The sequence below is a fragment of the Carettochelys insculpta genome, chromosome 5, assembly GCF_033958435.1.
Source record: "Carettochelys insculpta isolate YL-2023 chromosome 5, ASM3395843v1, whole genome shotgun sequence".
Taxonomy (NCBI): domain Eukaryota; kingdom Metazoa; phylum Chordata; order Testudines; family Carettochelyidae; genus Carettochelys; species Carettochelys insculpta.
The window spans coordinates 86,473,614-86,491,938 of NC_134141.1; the positions used below are offsets into that span (position 1 = coordinate 86,473,614).

An 18,325-nucleotide genomic window follows, 5' to 3' on the forward strand; every position below is an offset into this window, starting at 1 on the left:
CCCCCCAGGTCCCCCTCCTTTGTACATATTCCCCCCCCATGTAAATATTTTTTTGTTCTACCCCCATTTAGTAGCTGCCCCCCCATGTACTTAGTTCCCCCCCTCTTCTTTTAATAATAAGGTTGCACTGTTTTGTTTCAAACAAAATTTCCATTCTTTTCAAAGAAAAGTGTGGGGGTGTGCGCTCTCGGGTGCTCTGTGGTGTGGGTGTGGGGGCAGGGAGTGTTGTGGAGGATGGGGGTTGCAGTGGGTGGCTCACCAGCAGCTGGCCCTGCCAGTGTTCACCCCGCAGCCTGGTCAAAATGGGCCCGTAGGGCCTTCCGGACCCGGATCCCCTCAGGGTCGACCTGGTGACTGGGGGCAGCGGGTGGCTGGACGTCGGCCCTGCCAGCCTCCACAGCCCAGCCCTGGAAGAAGGCCTCTCCATTGCTCTCGACCAGGTTGTGGAGTGCGCTGCACGCGCCCACAACCTGGGGGATGTTGGTGAGCCCTGCATCCAGGCGGGTGAGGAGACACCTCCAGCGCCCTTTGAGGCAGCCGAAAATGCGCTTGACCACCTGGCGCACATGGTTCAAGCGCGTGTTGAACTGCTCCTGGCTGGCTGTGACATGGCCCATGTAGGAGTGCATGAGCCAGAGTCGGAGGGGGTACACCACTTCTGTGACGAGGCAGAGGGGCATGGCGGTGTCCCCCAGAGGGATCTCCCGCTGGGGGATGTAGGTCCCCACCTCCAACTGGCAGCACAGGCCCGAATTTCTGAACACCCAGGCGTCGTGGGTGCTGCCAGGCCAGCCAACATAAATGTCCAAGAAGCGGCCCTGGCTGTCCACCAAGGCCTTGGGGACCACAGAATGGTAGCCCTTCCTATTCAGGAAGCGTCCTCCGCTGTGCTCTGGGGCACGGATGGGGATATGGGTCCCATCTAGGGCCCCAAAGCAATTTGGGAAGCCCAGACTGGCAAACCCCGCGATGGTGGCATCCGGGTCCCCAAGCTGCACGAGCCTGTGGAGGAGCAGGGCATTGATTGCGCGGATGACCTGCAGGGGAAGGACATGAGAGAGCACCGGTGAGGGGTGTGCAGGGTGTGTCTGGCCCTCCCCGCTAGGGCTCCCCCCCCTCCCCCTGGGTCCTCTTACCTCCATGAGGACAGCCCTGACGGTGGCCTTGCCCACGCCAAACTGCTGCCCTATGGATCGGTACCTGTCTGGAGTGGCCAGCTTCCAGACAGCGATGCCGACCCATTTCTCTACTGTCAGGGCACGTCGCATGGGGGTGTCCTGGTGCCGTAAGGCAGGGGTGAGCCACTGGCAGAGCTCCAGGAATGTCTGCCGGCTCATCCGGAAGTTCCAGAGCCAGTGGTCGTTGTCCCACTCGCCGAGCACCAGCCGCTCCCACCAGTTCATGCTCATGGGGTATCTCCACAGCCGGTGGTGTGTGCGGCGGGGGGGGGGCTGGGTGGGCAGCAAGGTCTGGGGCTGCTTCCTCATCCCCTGGGGGCAGCTCATATTCCTCAAATAAAAGATGGTCAGCTGCCTCCTGCATGGCTCTGAGCAGGGCAGCCACTGGTCCTCCAGGGGCGGGTGCGTGGGCCTCTGGCTGCTGCTGCTGCTGGAGGTCCATGCTGGTTCCACGGGTGCATGCTTGTGGTTCTGCAGACTGTGTGCTGTGCAGGCTGTGTGTGTCTGGGAGGAGCCCTTTAAGGGAGCGGCTTGCTGTTGCCCCGGAAGTGCTAATCCGCCCTGTGACCCTGTCTGCAGCTGTTCCTGGCACCCTTATTTCGATTTGGGCCGGTTTTGTGTGTAGACGCTCCCCTGCAGCGCCTATTTTGATGTAGTGCTGTCCAACGTCAAATGTTCAATGTCGACAGCACCAGCCCTGGAGAATGTATAGACGCTATTCATCGAAATAGCTTATTTCGATTTCGCTACATTGAAATAATGTAGCATCCCAGTGTAGACGTAGCTTTTATTTGATTTAAGAACACTTTTTCACGCAGATTTGATAAAACTCAAAGAAGGTACCAATATGAGATTTACAAAGATAGCTAGAACTCTTGACCCAAGGTTTAAGAATCTGAAGTGGCTTCTAAAATCTCTGAGGGATGAGGTATTGAGCATGCTGTCAGAAGTCTGAAAAGAGCAATACTCCAATGCTGAAACTGCAGAACCTGAGCCACCAAAAAAAGAAAATCAATCTGTAGGTGGCATCTGACTCATGATGAAAATGAACATGCATCAGTCCGTGCTTTTTTTGAATCATTATCGAGCAGCATCCTTCAGCAGAGATGCATATCCTCTAGATTGGTGGTTGAAACAGGAAAGGACATATGGATCTTTAGCACATCTGATACACAGATATCTTGCGATGCCAGCTACAGTGCCATGTGAACATCTGTTTTCACTTTCAGATGATATTGTAAACAAGAAGTGGGCAGCATTATCTCCCACAAATGTAGTGATTGGCTGAACAAGAAGTAGGACTGAGTGGACTTTAATGCCAATATGTTTTACATTGTTTTGTTTTTGAATTAATTTTTTTGTACAAAATTCTACATTTGTAAGGTCAACTTTCATGACAGATTGAACTACAGTATTATATTAGGCAAAGAGAAAAATACTATTTTTATAGTGCAAGTATTTGTAATAAAAATAAAGTGAGCTCTGTATACTTTGCATTTCATATTGTATTTGAAAATGCAGAAAATATCCAAAATTTAAATAAATGGTATTCAATTACTGTTTAACAGTGCGATTAATCACATTTAATATTTTTAATCACTCAACAGCCTTACTGAATACATTTCTGTACTCTGTGGCATCTATCTTCCTCTCCATTCATAGGGAGGATACATATATATATATATATATATATATATATATATATATATATATATATAAAAAAAGATTTGGGTTATTGAATACCATTGTGTCCCAGAAATTAATTTTGTTACAGGAATACAATATCTTGATCATATTATTACAGTAAGTAATTGTCTAGGTTCTAAGAATACACTAAATAAAACATAGGAATCTTAAATATATTACATCCAGTGACTATACTATGTTATACTGATGATTCATAATTTTAGCAACTATAGAACAACATTCATTAGAACAAAATTTTCCATAATATTGTCTGTACTGTATGGTATTACTTGATTATCCAAGTTAAATGTAGTCTTGTGGACTCCCTTTAGCTTGTCCAGCGCTGAGCAAAGAAGAGAGAGAAGTAGTCAGAAGAAAAGCATTAAAAAAAATTCGGGTGAAATACGGTTTACAGGTAAGTTCATAATAAGTATATGAAATTCTTGAAATCTGTGATCTGTATTTAAATCCATAGATTTTCATAGGGAAAGATTTTAAGCATGCAAGTTTTTTAAACTATGGTAGTCAAATGAGAACTTCTAGTCTTTCACACACTAATTACAGCTGCTATTTTACAAATATCTTCCTCAAGTGGAAGAGGAGTAGACAAGGGGAGGTGGAAAGTTCTCTCTGTGTCTCAGGCTGTGGCTACGCTTGGCCAAAACTTTGAAATGGCCATGCAAATGACCATTTCGAAGATAACTAATGAGGCACTGAATTGACTATTCAGCACCTCATTAGCATTAGGATGCTTCCGGTCGCAGCGCTTCGAAAGTGCCGCTTTCAAATGCTCGTGGCTCAGTGCGGCTACATGGGCATCCTTTTCGAACCTTCTGAAACTTTATGGGGAAGGGAGGTAGGTTGAGTTTGACCTAAGGAGTTTATTTTAAAAGATGTTTTTAACCATTGTTTTATATTTTCCATGCCATGCTACAAAATTGTGGTGGCATAATACCCGTTTCAATCAATAGCATATGTATCATACATACCCATATTTTAAAATGTAAATATATGTACCACATATATGTACAGTAAACTTTCATATCCAGCATTCTATCATCTGGAACTCTCAAATAACTGACATTTTAACCATAAGTAAATTTTAATTACATTTTCCATAAGTACATTATAGTGAAAGTAAATACAGATAAATACAGTGTAAGTTTACAGTGTACAATATGGTGGTTGGTTTAAAAAAAAAAAGTACTCTGCATACATTTTTTTTGTTAACACTAAAGAAAAACAAGATAAGATTATGCGTTGCTATGTATACCTCTCTGTTACCCAGTATATTTGAATATCTGGCAACCTCCCAGTGCCAGGACTGCTGGATATGAAAGAGCTCTCTTTCTCTTTTTCTCTCTTTTTCTCTTTCTCTCTCCCTCCCTACCCGCACGCAGTATTTGTCTGCATGTTTGTTTGTGCCCAGGTTCTCTTAAATGTTTGTAATGAGTGGGTGCATATTTGTCCAATTTTAAGGATGTTTTAGAATCGAATCTTAACGTGGAGTCACAAGCAGCCCTTCTGAAATGCACATTCATGTGGGGAATAGGATGTCTTCAGGGTCCATTTACCTTGGCAGCTAAGCGAGTATCACCAGTGCAGGCCTGTACAAGTATAGAATCTCTAATTCATGCTGTAGTAAATTAATTTACAGTAATGAGCAGCAAGATTCCTGAGACGCTATTTAGAGAGAGAAATTTGTAAAACATGACATTCCTACGGGTTTGACAATATGGTTTTATATTTAATATGAAGAAAAATTGACACTTCATGCTAGGAGATCATGTAGATTTAATCATGGCAGGAACAAGGTACTACAGAGATGAAATAATTTTAATTAGGCTGACAAAAAACTGAGGCACTTGCAAATAACGTGTGGTAGTCACAGGAAACTACTGAAGAAGAATTTTGCAGTATTTGGTAATGAAGTTTTGAATGATGATGAATAATCTCTTTCCCTAATAGATTTTTTTTTTTTATTTTACAAAGAATACAGCATATGAAGATGAAAAAGCAGTGAAAAATCCAAATTACAAAGACAGAGCAGGAAAACGCAGGGAGACCATGGGAAGTGAGGGGACATTTCAAAGGGATGATAATCCAGCTTCAGTTCATGTGTAAGTTTATAAAATCTTCGGTGCTCTGCGAACGTGTAACTAACTTTTATTGCACGTTTGTAGGTAATTATAAAATTAATTTCTAATGGTAATCTGAAATATAATTTGGGCTGAATGTACGGTGTGAGTGCGCTCAGGTTACTGCACAGACTTGTAAATTTGCATTAAGCCACCCTTAATCCATTCAGAAAACCTTTTAATTTAGCATTGTTTGTTCAAGTGCATTTCTTACCAACACAATAAATTGGAGGAAATATTACCAATTAAACTACATTAGTAACCACAGCAACCTCAGTTCTTATGCTTGTTAGCCAATTGTAACATCCACAACTACTCAGATTCTGCACCTGCAACGTGTAGCCACTCCCAGTGCATACATCAATGTCTTCTAAATCATGCTTGGTTTCACACAATTATGCCAGGCCATAATCTCACCAAGATTGTTGTTAAGAGCAGGTTGTAGAGGAATTGAATGAATGTATTTGAATGTTGGGGGCCATATGCTGGCAGTTGAAAGAAGTTGTGGCAAATAAGTTTTTGAAAGTCATGAAGTTTGGGTAGCAAGGCATGTGAATTGACATTTGTTTTAGATGCTAATGTAACCTTACCTGGAGAGAGCCCTGTTTTAATTCTGATTGCACCTGCAGAATATACACATGAGCCAACCCAAGGTCTAAAGCAATGAAGTATTTTTGATAGACTGTTATTATTGTACTATTTAAAAAGGAGATTAACAATAAACCCAGCTCATAGAGAAGGCAAGAACAGCAAACGATACCAATTGGGAGACTTTGCAGATAAGATGGTAGGAGTTGGTGGGCAGAAGAGGGTTTTGATGGTGGTCATAATGGATGCAGAGATTGGTGGCTTATGATGGAAAAATGAGGAGATTTGGATATGGGTTGTGTAGGGTGTGTAGTAATAGTACAGCACAGGGGTGGGCAACCTGCAGTCTGTGGACCCTCCGTTTGCCTCCCTTTCCTACATGCCTGTCATGCACCAGGGCACTGGAGCACCGCACTTACCTGATCCTCCTCCTCTTTCCTTGCACTTTGAGCTTGTGAATTGCCTGATTTGTGCTCTGTCCCCACTGCTTCCCCTCCCTTCCAAAGCTGGAATGCTGCATAGCAGTTGTTTGCAGCATTCCAGCTCTGGGGAGGAGGAAAAGGAGCAGGAATGGAGTGCAAACATCACCCTGATAGTGCTGGGAGGGAGAAGGAGGAACAGGTAAGTGTGGGGCTCTGGTTCCCCAGTCTGCAAGAAGTGCATAGGAGAGAAGGGCAGATGAGGTCCACAAGTGGAAACCGCCATGGGGTGCCGGGGCCCACTGAGGTAAAGGAAGGCCACTTGTGTGGCCCACCCACTAGTCGTAGTTGCCTTTCCCTGATGTAGAGTATTAACCTGCAAGGGAATCAAGTGGTCCTAGTGATGGTATATAAAAACAATTTATTTGGTGATCATGAGTACCAGAGCTGTTACTAAACTTTTTCTTTTTTTAAACTTCTATTTTTTTGAAAACATAGCTAACCAAAACTGGAACAAATCCTTCACCTAAAATGGCGATCTTCACAGCAAACAGTGACTAAGTCAGATTTACAAGGGTACAGTGAAAAAAATTACTGTTTCTTGAAATAATTTTTGTCAGCGCCAACAAATTCAAAAAGTTTCACTTTTGCATTGTGTTCACCTAGTATGCAGACATGAACAGCTATTCCAGCTTGCATACTAGGTAATGACAAATGCAGTTGCCTACTTTTCAGGAGCAGCAGTAGTGTGCACATTTGAAAATTTGACTTGAAATATTAGGAGTAGAGTTAAAATTCTGGGTTGTCCCTCTTGTATTAAATAACTCTAATTTCCTTTAAAGTGAAATCAGTGATAGCAACAAGGGTCACAAAATACTGGAGAAGATGGGATGGAAAAAAGGAGAAGGACTAGGCAAAGATGGTGGCGGAATGAAGAATCCGGTAAGTTTATATGACTTTGCTTTACAAGTAACACTGATACATAAAAATGCATTTGTGCCAAACATGATACAGTAAACTCTGTCTTAACTGGCATTCTGTCATATAGAACTCTCAAATAACCATCATTTTAACCATAAATAAATTAATTGTTTTCCGTAAGTACAGTATAGTGAAGGTAAACACAAATAAATACAGTATAAGTTTACGGTGTACAATACTACTGTTGTTGGTAAAGTACTCTGACTCCCTTTTTGTTTAACATCTAATTTTGTTTTTCTTTAGTGTTGCGCCAGGTGTATACCTGTCTGTTATCCAGAATATTTGAATATCCGGCAACCTGCTGGTCCTGGGGCTGCCAGATATGAAAGAGTTTATATTGTAGTTTCATTTTAAGTCATGAAGATTTTACAGGATTTCAGAGTACCAGATATTGGGCATTTCAGCGGGGCAGTTATTCTTTCTTAAATTATTAAATATTTTGAAAAGATCAATAGTTACTATGCTTCCTGTGAAAATGTTAGTGTATGTATGATTTGTTAGGGAATTGAGGTTGGGACCAGAGTGTGATTAGCTTATTATAGTTCAGTAACAGAGAGACACACATTAGTTCGTATTCTATCAAAACAAAAAAGCAGTCCAGTAGCACTTTAAAGACTAACAAAATCATTTATTAGGTGATGAGCTTTTGTGGGACAGACCCACTTCTTGCTCATTACCTAATAAATTATTTTGCAAGTCTTTGAAGTGCTACATGACTGCTCTTTTGTTTTATTAGTGTCTTCATAACTGAACTGCTATCTTAATATGTCACAAAGTCTCAAGGAAGAATGAAATTACATTCTTTTTGTTCCACCTTTTATAGGGGGCATGCAAATATTAAGATACACTTTTGGGAAGATCCTTTGCTGTGTCGTCCACTGGTGTAACTGAACTTGCAGCTGCTGGAGGTGTGGTGAAGAGCTAAGGTGGCTTTAAGCCATCTTTAAACCCTCCCAGTTTCAGTTCTCTTTGGACGCCGGTGTAGCCTCCTCCTTCCGCCACCCACCAAAAAGCATAATTTAGCTGGTGGTGGGGGGAGAGGTTGCTTCTCAATGGGGAACAGATCAGTGAGGTGGTTGGTGTGTGTGTGTGTGGACTTTGACTGAAAAAAATTCCTCACTCCTGGTATACAGTAATGTTTAATCAATTGAAATATGGAATCCATAGTTATAACACTTTTTAATGTGTTTGACAGATCCAGCTTCAGATCCACAAGATTCATGCAGGTTTGGGTACAAGTAGACCAGCTTCAGTTGATGATATTCAGGTTATCAAAAGCAAGAACAAGAAGAATTGGGACAAAGCACGAGAGAGGTTTGCTGAAAAGTTTCAGGAACCTAAAACAAAAAAAGATGGTCCCAAAGTTATGCCTTGGGTTAGAGGAACTGCAGAATGAAAACAGTCCTAGAATAGGATGATTTACTTGTATAAAGAGTTAGCAAAAGTTTATTTTTTGCTAAATTAAAAGCTGGGTGAGATGTAATTTACAGATGTAAAGAATCTCCTCAAGATTCAGAAATGTACAGCAAGAATAACTTATCTTATTTGGTTTACACTAGTGTTCACACTTTTTAAAAATACACTTTTACATGAATAAGCAATGTATAAATCGGACTGCAGATTTTGTTCAGAGGGGTGTTCAAATGGCAGTACTTGAATGCAAGGCTCAGTAAGAAGGAATTTTCTTTGAGTATTTATTTTTAACACAGTCCACTGAAATTACAACTATTTTGAAATTTGCTTTTAAGCTATTGTTCAAAACGTATGAAGATTTTTTTTAAATGTTCTAACAAGCAAAAACCACAAAACAATGCAAGAGGTTTTTCAATGTTGCCTTTTTCTCTTGTGAATGTTTAGTCCAAATTGCTGTGCAACTGAGCAAGAGGTACACCACAACTAAATTCATATAATTCAGTACTGATTAACACCTCAATTTACTCTTCTTCCTATGTGAAATTAAATGACTGGTATTTAACAACCTGTCTACTTTGTATTTCTAAATACTGTGCTCCATGAAATAAATGGCCACCATTGGTAAAGGTATAATGTTCAGAGGACAGTTCATAGTAAAGTCTTTTCTTCTATGAAGAATCTGTGTAGGAAATCTTTAGCATACCATGTAGAAGGGGATATATGTTCAGAAACCCATTATCTAGAATCATTCAGGTATGTATTAGCCGCTTGAGGCTGGCTGTTCTGATACACCCATTGCTGGCAATGGAGCTTATGCCAAGGGAGGTAAAAATCGCTTTCTGGGCACAAAGATTGCAAATCTGAAACTGAAAACTTGGTGTTTATTGAATGTTCTCAAACACAATAAATCAAATATTGTCTCTTTAAATTGTCTGATTCTTAAAATCAACATGTTTTGGGGTTCTAAATAAGGTTAAGACACTTCTCTAATCCCTGTTTCTTCAGCTTAAAAAGTGTCATGTTACTGTGACAGCAGTAAAAGAAACAGCAGGTTTAACATACATCTAGTTTACCAGAGTTAAGTAGTCTAACAGAAGGCAGACTGCTGAGGCCCGAACAGATGCCAGCTATTATCTTCATCAGCACCACTGGAGAGTGTATAGAGAAATGATGCTTTAATTACTATTTAATATTAAAAAGGTTGAAGTCTCAGTTTCATGATCTGAAAGCAGCTACTGAAAAATGTCTTGCCCCCAAGGTAGCATTTTAAACAATTCTAGAAGTGTTTGGTATGGCTATAGCAATGCTGTTCAATTCTGTATTAATATTTTGATGTCTTTGAGATAGTTTAACGCCTGAGTACCATATTTTATAAATAAGCAGGTAAATTGAAGACATCTCCATTACCAACAGTTTAGTGTCAACATTTGTCTGATAGATGATGTATTCAAATTAACAAGTAACAAATGAACTGAGTCATTTCTGAAGTTGTAGCTTGATAAGTGTGATTTCTATTTCAAAGCATTTTAAAACTTTTGTTATTAAGAGAAAAGCCTAGTTCTCTAAGTAGCTAACAAAAAAGAAGGTGCATGAGAACTGCAACAGAAGTTTTTTACAAAAATGTTCTTTATTAAGAAATTTTGATCTTACATGAGGAAAGTACTTTGCAAAGAAAAATGTATTCTTCATCATAAGAATATGAAGCTGCACCCCCAAACTAAAGAATCATAGGTATCTTATCTCTCTGCTGCTAGTAAGTATTTACATGTCAGATCAGACACTCAAGCACATAATTATGTAAATGAGTTACATCTATTAACAGGTGTTTGTCCACTAACATGCCCTGGAAAATAATTCCTTCTGCATCAGATACTGCACTTGTCAGCTCAGCTGTGACAAAGGAACAAAGCAATTTGCCTTTTATTTGGCTGTTTCTGCTACCCTTAACCCTTCTGGTATTTGCTTACCTTTTCCCTCACACTTGTCCACAGGGGAATAGGAGGAAGATAGCATATGTGAAACTCATAGCTGAGGTTTTACTCCTGAGTGTTTTAAGAACATAAGAATGGCCATACTGGGTCAGACCAAAGGTCCATCAAGCCCAGCATCCCATCTGCCGACGGTGGCCAATGCCAGGTGCCCCAGAGAAGGAGAACAGAAGACAAGTGATTTATCTCCTGCCATCCATCTCCTGCCCTTGTTATGAAGGCTAGGGCACCATACTTTATCCCTGGCTAATAGCCATTTATGGACCTGACCTGCAAAAATTTATCAAGCTCTTTTTTAAACCCTAAGAGAGTCCTGGCCTTCACAGCCTCCTCGGGCAAGGAGTTCCACAGGTTGAAAGTCATACACAGTCATTCCACAGTGAAAGTCATTCCACAGTGAAAGTCATACACAGGAGCAGCTGGGGCTGCCACCAGGGCTGGAGTTAGAGCTGCCACAGTGGCTGGGGCAGTCAAGGGCACTATGTGCTTCTTCCACCAAGGGTGGGGTGTGTGCATGGGCAGGTGGCACTTGTGGCGCCTCCTAGAGCTGCACACATTTAAAGGCTCCAAGAGCGAGAGGCGGCTCCAGAGCCAGAATTGCCACAGTGTGGTGTCTCGTTCACCATACGTGGCGACTATTGAACATTGCAGGACTAACCAGACACTCGTTTTATGGCTAATACAGCCTACTGCGTGCTAGCCGTTAATTGGTCACTTAATCTTAAATGGTCTTCTACCGCAGAAGGAGGCCTCCTGCTTAATAATCCGAACTCATATTTAGTCCAGATGCTTTGGTTACCTTCCCCAGTCTTGAAGAGCCCTGTGAAGCTCAAAATCTTGTCCTTTCAACCGGTAGAAGCTGGTCCAATAATAAAATATATTACCTCATCCAGCTTGTCTCCATCACTTTTAGCATCAGTTTTCAAAAGTGCCAATTGTTGATCTGACTCAGTTTAAGTTTTCATAAGAACCTGTTAAGACGAAAAGCAGTATTAGTCTAACAAACCATCACTTTCGTTTTTGTGTAGGAGAAATAGAAATAAGCTCTGTTAAATAACCCACTTTGTCAAAAAGTGGTTTAAACTAGTAGGTCACACATACACAGTGGGGTACTCACTCATCTAGGTATTCCTCTACTTTTACAGAGTATGTAAAAAGCATTAGCAACACCCTACAAACTAAATTTAAGATACACAGTGACTTGTTTATACTAATTAGTTTTAGGGCTGTCAATTAACTGTAGTTAACTCATGATTAAAAAGTTAACCTATTTCCATTTAATTGCACTGTTAAGCAATACCAACTGCATTTTATTAAATACTTTTGGATGTTTATATTTTCAAATGTATTGATTTCAGTTACAACACAGGATTACAAAGTGCACAGTGCTCATTTTTGTATTATTTTTGACTAGAAGACTTAGCTGGTGTTGTACAGATCCTTCAGGGCAAGGGGGTGAAAGGGTGCCAGCATCAGGGCAAGAGGCTGAGGGTATAGGGGGTGCAGGAATTGGGAATCTCAGAGCAGGGGGGAGAGATAAGGAGGCATGTGTGCAAGAATGAGAGTCTTATCTGGTTGGAGGCCTTTTCTCCCCACATCCCCCTTGAGCCAGCATTGTGGCCAATGGCTGGGATTAGGGAACGGATCTAAGGAGAAGCTAATTACCTAGTCTGGTTGCAGGCAAGATGGTGAGACTGCTCCAGCTAGCCAGTACAGCTGCCCCTAAGGGTGAACTCTGCAATATAGCTCTCTCCAGCACTTGCTGTCTCCAGTGGCAACTGAGACTATTGCATCTCTCCCCTCATCCAACCTCCCTTTCCATATTATTAAAAACATTCCCATTCCAGAGATTTCCCATTTTCCTGGCACAACCAAACCCTGACTTGCCTTTAAAATTAGGATAAGAGGAATCTGCATACCAAATTTGGTGGCCCTAAGACTGTTTAGGAGGAGTTCTTGAATAAATGGACTCAGACAGATGCACTCTAAAACAAATATATATAGCCAGTATTCGTACTGTAAAAATGATAATGTAGTATTTTTCAATTTACTTTAGGGAAAGGGATTCAACTGGGGGGGAAAGGGTGGGGGGGCGGCTTTGGGATGGGTACGGACATGCCTAACCCAGGCTGCATGGACTCCTGGACCAGATTACAAAAATGTTCAGGGGGTAGATGGCCTTCGGGCTGTGAGTTACAGACCTGTTTTAGAGCCTACAAATTCACCCGAGCCTACTTCTTGTTTAGGCAACTACTTAAGAAACAAGTTTGTTTGCATTTGCAGGTGATAATGCTGCATGCTTTTTTACAAGGTTACCTGAAGGAGAACAGGCATTCTCATGGCACTTTTGTAACCAGCACTGAAAGGTATCTATATACCAGATGCATACACGTTTAGCATTCTCTTATGCTTTGTCCACCATTCCAGAAGATATGCTGATGACATTTGTTAGACCAAATTAAATTAGTAACTTTTGGGGATGACGGATGGGGAAAGCTGTCTCCTGCTCTGTTTTACCTGCATTCTTACATACTTTATATACGTTACAGCAGTCTTGGATGATGACCCACCAAACGTTTTGTTTTAAGCACATTTTCATTGCAGATTTGACAAAACACAAAGAAGGTACCAATGTGAGATTTCTAAAAATAGCTACAGCACTCCACTCAAGGTTGAAGAATCTGAAGTGCATACAAAAATCAGCTGAGGTGTGGAGGATGCTTTCAGAAATCTTAGAGCAACATTCCAATGCAGAAACTACAGAAACCGGAAAAATAAAATAAAAAAAACCCAAGCTTCTGGTGTCATCTGACTTGGATGATGAAAACGAACATGCATTGGTCTGCACTGGTTTGGATCATCATCAAGGATAACCTGTCACCAGCACAGACGCGTCCTCTGGAATGATGGCTGAAGCATGAAGGGACATGTGACCCTTTACCAGCTCTGGCATATAAATATCTTGGGATGCCAGCTACACTACAGCCATCCGAACATCTGTTCACTTTCAGGTGACACTGGAGATCAGAAGGAGGCAGCATTATCTCTGGCAAAATGAAACCAAACCTGTTTTTCTGAGTGATTGGCTGAAGGATGTAATAAGACTGAATGGGCTCTAAGCTCAAGTTTTACATTGTTTTACTGAGTGTAGTTTTTTTTGTATGTAATTTGACATTTCTAAGTTCAACTTTCATGACAGAGATTGCACTAAAGTACATGTACGAGATGAACTGAAACTTTTTTTTTACAGGCTAAATATTTAATCAAAATAAAATAGAAATTAGCACTATACTTTAAATTGCATTGTGTTTAATTTTAATATCTGAATGTAGAAAATATCCAAAATATTTAAATTGCTTAATTTTTAGACAGCCCTACTCAGTTCTATACACTGAAATGCAAGTACAGTATGTACATTCTAATTGATTTTATAACTATGGTTAAAAAATCAGCGATATTTCTTATTACTTGAGTCATAGCTCACTGAATTGAGTTACAGCTCAAGTGTATGGACTAAGGAGGGTGGTGCGCAGAGTGCTAATCAGGGCCCTGTGTTAGAGAATCTACTCCCTTAAACTTTCTACAAAAAAAACTTTCCACACAAATTAAGCTCAAGTAAAACGGTCATCAGGTTATGCAAAGCCATATATATGCAAAGGCAGTATTGTTTCCCCTCAAGTTAGGAGAGGAACAGCAGATGCTTTTGCACCATTTTAATATTGGAGGCTATAACCAGTAAGAACCAGTACAGGATATAACTGCCTTACCTTCTCAGACCTCCATAAGTGCAGGTCTTATGTTAAGAGGACCCATACCATTTTACCACCACCGTTTCCATAAGAGTTGCTTTTTCCGCCCCCAGCACCAGACATGAAAACTGATACACAAGAATACTGAATATCAACACATTTCATTGGAAGCATTACTTTGTACATGTCAGAATGCTTTTCCTAAAGCCTATCACAGAATAGTGAAAGAGTAACACTGAAAGACTATGGAAATATCTGAAGACAGCATATCAGACAAAGCTAGGGTGGGAAAAATTAAACAGCACTGCCATTATTCACTGAAACTCAGGATGGAACGCTTTTCTGAAATACTAATATGGATACAAAATACAGAGAAGGCTAAGCAGTGTCTTATACTTACCAACTATTTTTTCAAGACACATATGCAATAGTGAATACACAGGATTTAGTATTCTGGCAGCTTCCCTAATCAACTGCATCAGATTATATACTACCAACTGACTGTAATGGATAAAAATTTAAATGCCACCAGGATGAGATGTGGGAGTAGGGCATCTGTTTAACAGAGGATTAACTGTGATTGCAGATTGATACATTTTGCGTTCAAAGAAACTGTATATAGCAGAACCCTGAGATACATGCATTCAAGCTGCATGAATCTTGGGTTAATGGGACTGGTGTGATGGGGAGCTGGTGTCTGGCTCCAGGCTGCCTGCCACTCAGGGTAGCCTGGTTCCAGCTTCCCTGCCACTCACAGGAGTGAGGGAAACTGACCAGGGCTGCTGCACTGCTCAGTTTTCCCGCTTCTGTCAGTGGCACAGAGCTGAAGTCTGGCTCCCAGCTGCTCACAGAGAACAGGAAACTGTCCAGTGCTGCTGGGCTGGTCAGTTTGTCTCCCCTGAGTAATGCGAGATTTGACTTGGAGGGGGTTGTGCAGGAATGCAATCTCCACATAAGTCAGGGGTCTACTATGTATGACATCCTCATGTTACCCCACAGACAGGATCACTGTTGCTTCCCTATAGGCAAAAATTTTGGTGCAGATGCCTGCTGCGACAGACAGGACCTATTTCTTTGAATAGAATCCACAGCAAAGTAGGTAGGTGTAGTGATTTACATAAGTAGTTTAGAAACATCATGTCACATACATAGTCAAGCCATGCAACTCCAATGTCTGATCTTTTACCTTCACCTTCCCTCCTATTTGTGAGCATTTACTTGTTGCATTTTGTTTTCAACTAAGTGTAAAGGAGCTATGAGCTGATAACCAAAACTTTGTACGGCACCTGACAATAGTATCTCAATCCAATAGACCTTTGGACAGTGCCATAATATAAATGTTAAAGACAGTATGGCTGTGTCTAAAGTTGTCTCTTGGGATGATTTGTTTTTAATACAGTACTTAGAATGCATTTTTGGCTTTTCTACAGCTTGCTAAACTTCTTCAGCCACTGTAAAAAAAACAAATGGTGTAAAATAAGCAAAAAGCGCTCTTTATAGAGACAAGGACAATACCACGCAAGTCTAATAATGAAGAAAAAGGAAGTTCCAAAGTCAATATAATTCAGAGAAGTAAATAAACTATATGCTCAATTGCACACTAAAGAATGCAATTGGAAGACTCATTAATTTTCACTGGAGCAGAAACAGACCCTAATTTTTTTTTATTTTATTCCAACAAGACAGCTGAGATTCCTGTTCACATGCTACATTTAGGTGGTCAGATGATGACATAACTCAGTTCTCAGTGAAACACCAGTACATTTCCGGCAAAAGCTGTGATCAGTGAGCATTTATACAGACTTTCCACTTCTCCCCATTTTATCAGCCCCATGGTAATTTGGCATTCCTAGAAGCTTCTGCTTCTCAGGTCAGGTCAACTTATGTTAGAAAGTCAGCTCTCATTTCTAGCCTTCACCATGGTGGAGAAAACCTGGCTGCTACGACCCCTAAATGTCAAACAGGCATGAGGGGGAAAACCTCTTAATTTTTAAAATCATGAAAGTTACTCGTCTTCTGAAATGCTTGGGGTTGGCTCTCCTGGTCTCATGCCGCTGTGGCAACAGTCTTCCGCGACAAAGCTTGGTTACAGTTTTCAAAACTGCCTGGGGAATTTAGCGCACAATTCCCTTTCGCATCATGGACCCGCGTCACAAAATCCAGACCTCCCTTTGACCGGGCTGAGCTATGGGGCTTTGAAAAATTCAGCTCTTAACTTCATCCCCTGTACAAGGATAGAGTCGTAAACAGTCAGAGCGAGGTCTCCAAAGCTCACACAATGAGAGAATTTTAATATCTAAACTCAGATTTGTTGTGAGGCTTATTCACGCAAGTTATCGACCCAAAGCGGCTTTCTACCCCTGAGCCGCACACAGCAGCCTCCCGCTACGCACTTCACGTGCTCCGTCCGTTCCCCAATCAACCCGGGACGCAGCTGCACATCCCAATCTCACCGAGCCACGGGTCCCACCCCTTGGCAGCGACCAAGCGCCTGAAAGAAGCGGCGGGCGGGAAGCAGGTGGGTTTGGGGGCCTGGAGCGCCGCAGCCCAGCGGATTTCCCTGCACGCTTGTTCCAGCAGCTGAGCAGGCTGGTGCAAACGCAGCGTCCCAGCCCCTCGGAGCGGGCTGCAGGCCGGGACTGCGAACGTCCGCAGACCGCCCCGCCCGACCGCCCACTCCCGAGCGTGCTGCGGACTCCCGCGCGCGTGGCTCGACACACCCGGCAGCGGCTACCGAACCTCAGAGGCGCAGCGTCGTGGGACACGCGCCGGACCCTTCCACCCCGGCCCGCGTAGGGACATTTTCTGCGGCTGTGGGAAATCGCCCCGTCACGTGCTTCTCTTAAAGGCACAACGCTCCGTTCCTGGCTTGGGCCGGGCCGGGCCCTCGAGCGCCTCTACCCTGGAACTCCCCGGGTCGTGCAAACAGCAGGTCTCCCAACCAGCTGCTCCCATTGGCTGGGAAACAGCACGTGCACAGCAGGCAAACACTGAGCAGCTCCAGTGCACTCAGGTTGAAAAATCGCTTCCTCTTTCACCTGTCTGCGCAGACCCGGGTCTCCCCCTGCTTCGTTGTCGTTATGGTCCGTGTCCTCTTTCCCCCGCTCTTGCGGGACATCTGAGGCGCATGAGCGCAAGTTTTGGCGGAGAAGTACGGGGCGAGATTGGCCTGTAGAGAGGTGAAGTGTTCTCCGAAAACCGGCTTGTGGGGAGGGGCAGAGTAGTGTTTAAGCCTAGCACTGACCTGCCGTTGGGAATGCTGCTGCACCGGGGAAAAGAAGCTAATCGGGAAGGTTCCCTGAGCCCTGCTCACTGTGCATTACTGTTCAGCTCTGCATACAGCAACCCCCAGCATGGCTCTATGGGGCAGGTGCTGGACTGTAGCTCCAGGGAGCTGGGTGAGGTCACTCAGTGTTTCTCAACCAGGGGGATGTGTACCCTTCGGGGTACACCGAGGTGTTCCAGGGGGTACATCAGCTCATCTAGATATTTGCCTGCTTCTGCAACAGGCTACATAAAAACACTAGGAAAGTCAGTACAATTGAAAAATTCACAATGACTTGTTTCTGCTGCTTCATATGCCTTAGGGTGAAATGTAAGTACAATATTTCTATTCCAATTCATTTATTTGATAAGATGGCAGAAAGTCAGCAAGTTTTCAGTAGTAGTCTTCTGTGATGTTTTTGCATGGTTTTGTAAGTAGTTTTTAAGTGAGGTGCAACCTGCTGACATGCAAAACAAATCTGACTCCTGGAAAGGTTGAATGGCACTTGTTTCAAGGTCTCAGATTACCTTAGTACCATGTTTCTCAGCTGATGGTATGTGTACCTTTAGGAGTATGTGAGAGAAGTCTGGTGGTACTTATAATTTTTAAGGGGTACTTTATTTAAAAAAGGTTGAGAAAACTGCTAACTCATTGAAGCTGAAGATAGTAGGAGCAGACAGAAGCACCCTCAGGGGCAGAGGTCCCCTTACAGTTCACCACCACCACCACCAATGGCTTTCAGCAGCCCAACTGTAAAAACTGTTCCAGTGCCAGTGGTGCTGCCTGGATCCTTGTGCTCCTACGCTGGAAGCAAGGGAGGACATCCCACACAGTTGTAGGTCTGGAGGGAGCTGGAAAACCATTTGTCCTACCTTTCTCCCATTCCCGTAAATGCTACAGTACCCCCTGAGCAGCGCTCC

General features: G+C 42.6%; 1 protein-coding gene, 1 long non-coding RNA gene and 1 other non-coding gene across 6 annotated transcripts in view; 1 reads left to right on the plus strand and 2 right to left on the minus strand.

The window, feature by feature from the left end:
* Nucleotides 1–9,415, plus strand: part of AGGF1 (angiogenic factor with G-patch and FHA domains 1) — a 42,824-nt gene extending 33,409 nt beyond the window's left edge. For all 3 annotated transcript variants that reach the window (XM_074995447.1, XM_074995448.1, XM_074995449.1), the window contains exons 11-14: nucleotides 3,197–3,279; nucleotides 4,857–4,984; nucleotides 6,852–6,951; nucleotides 8,186–9,415. In XM_074995447.1, the coding sequence (XP_074851548.1) occupies nucleotides 3,197–3,279; nucleotides 4,857–4,984; nucleotides 6,852–6,951; nucleotides 8,186–8,386 (512 nt within the window). In that variant the 3' untranslated portion in view covers nucleotides 8,387–9,415. The remainder of the gene's footprint in view (nucleotides 1–3,196; nucleotides 3,280–4,856; nucleotides 4,985–6,851; nucleotides 6,952–8,185) is intronic.
* On the minus strand, nucleotides 8,153–17,703 carry LOC142013709 (uncharacterized). Of its 2 annotated transcripts, XR_012645770.1 has the most exons (4): nucleotides 16,880–17,703; nucleotides 11,276–11,362; nucleotides 9,466–9,551; nucleotides 8,153–8,327 (listed from the first exon to the last, which is right to left on the minus strand). It is a non-coding gene; the product is annotated as an uncharacterized LOC142013709 (long non-coding RNA). The 2 variants fall into 2 exon arrangements; XR_012645771.1 differs by lacking the exon at nucleotides 9,466–9,551.
* Nucleotides 14,035–14,173, minus strand: LOC142013970 (small nucleolar RNA SNORA47). The gene has a single exon (XR_012645843.1). It is a non-coding gene; the product is annotated as a small nucleolar RNA SNORA47 (small nucleolar RNA).
* Nucleotides 17,704–18,325: the final 622 nt, after the last annotated feature.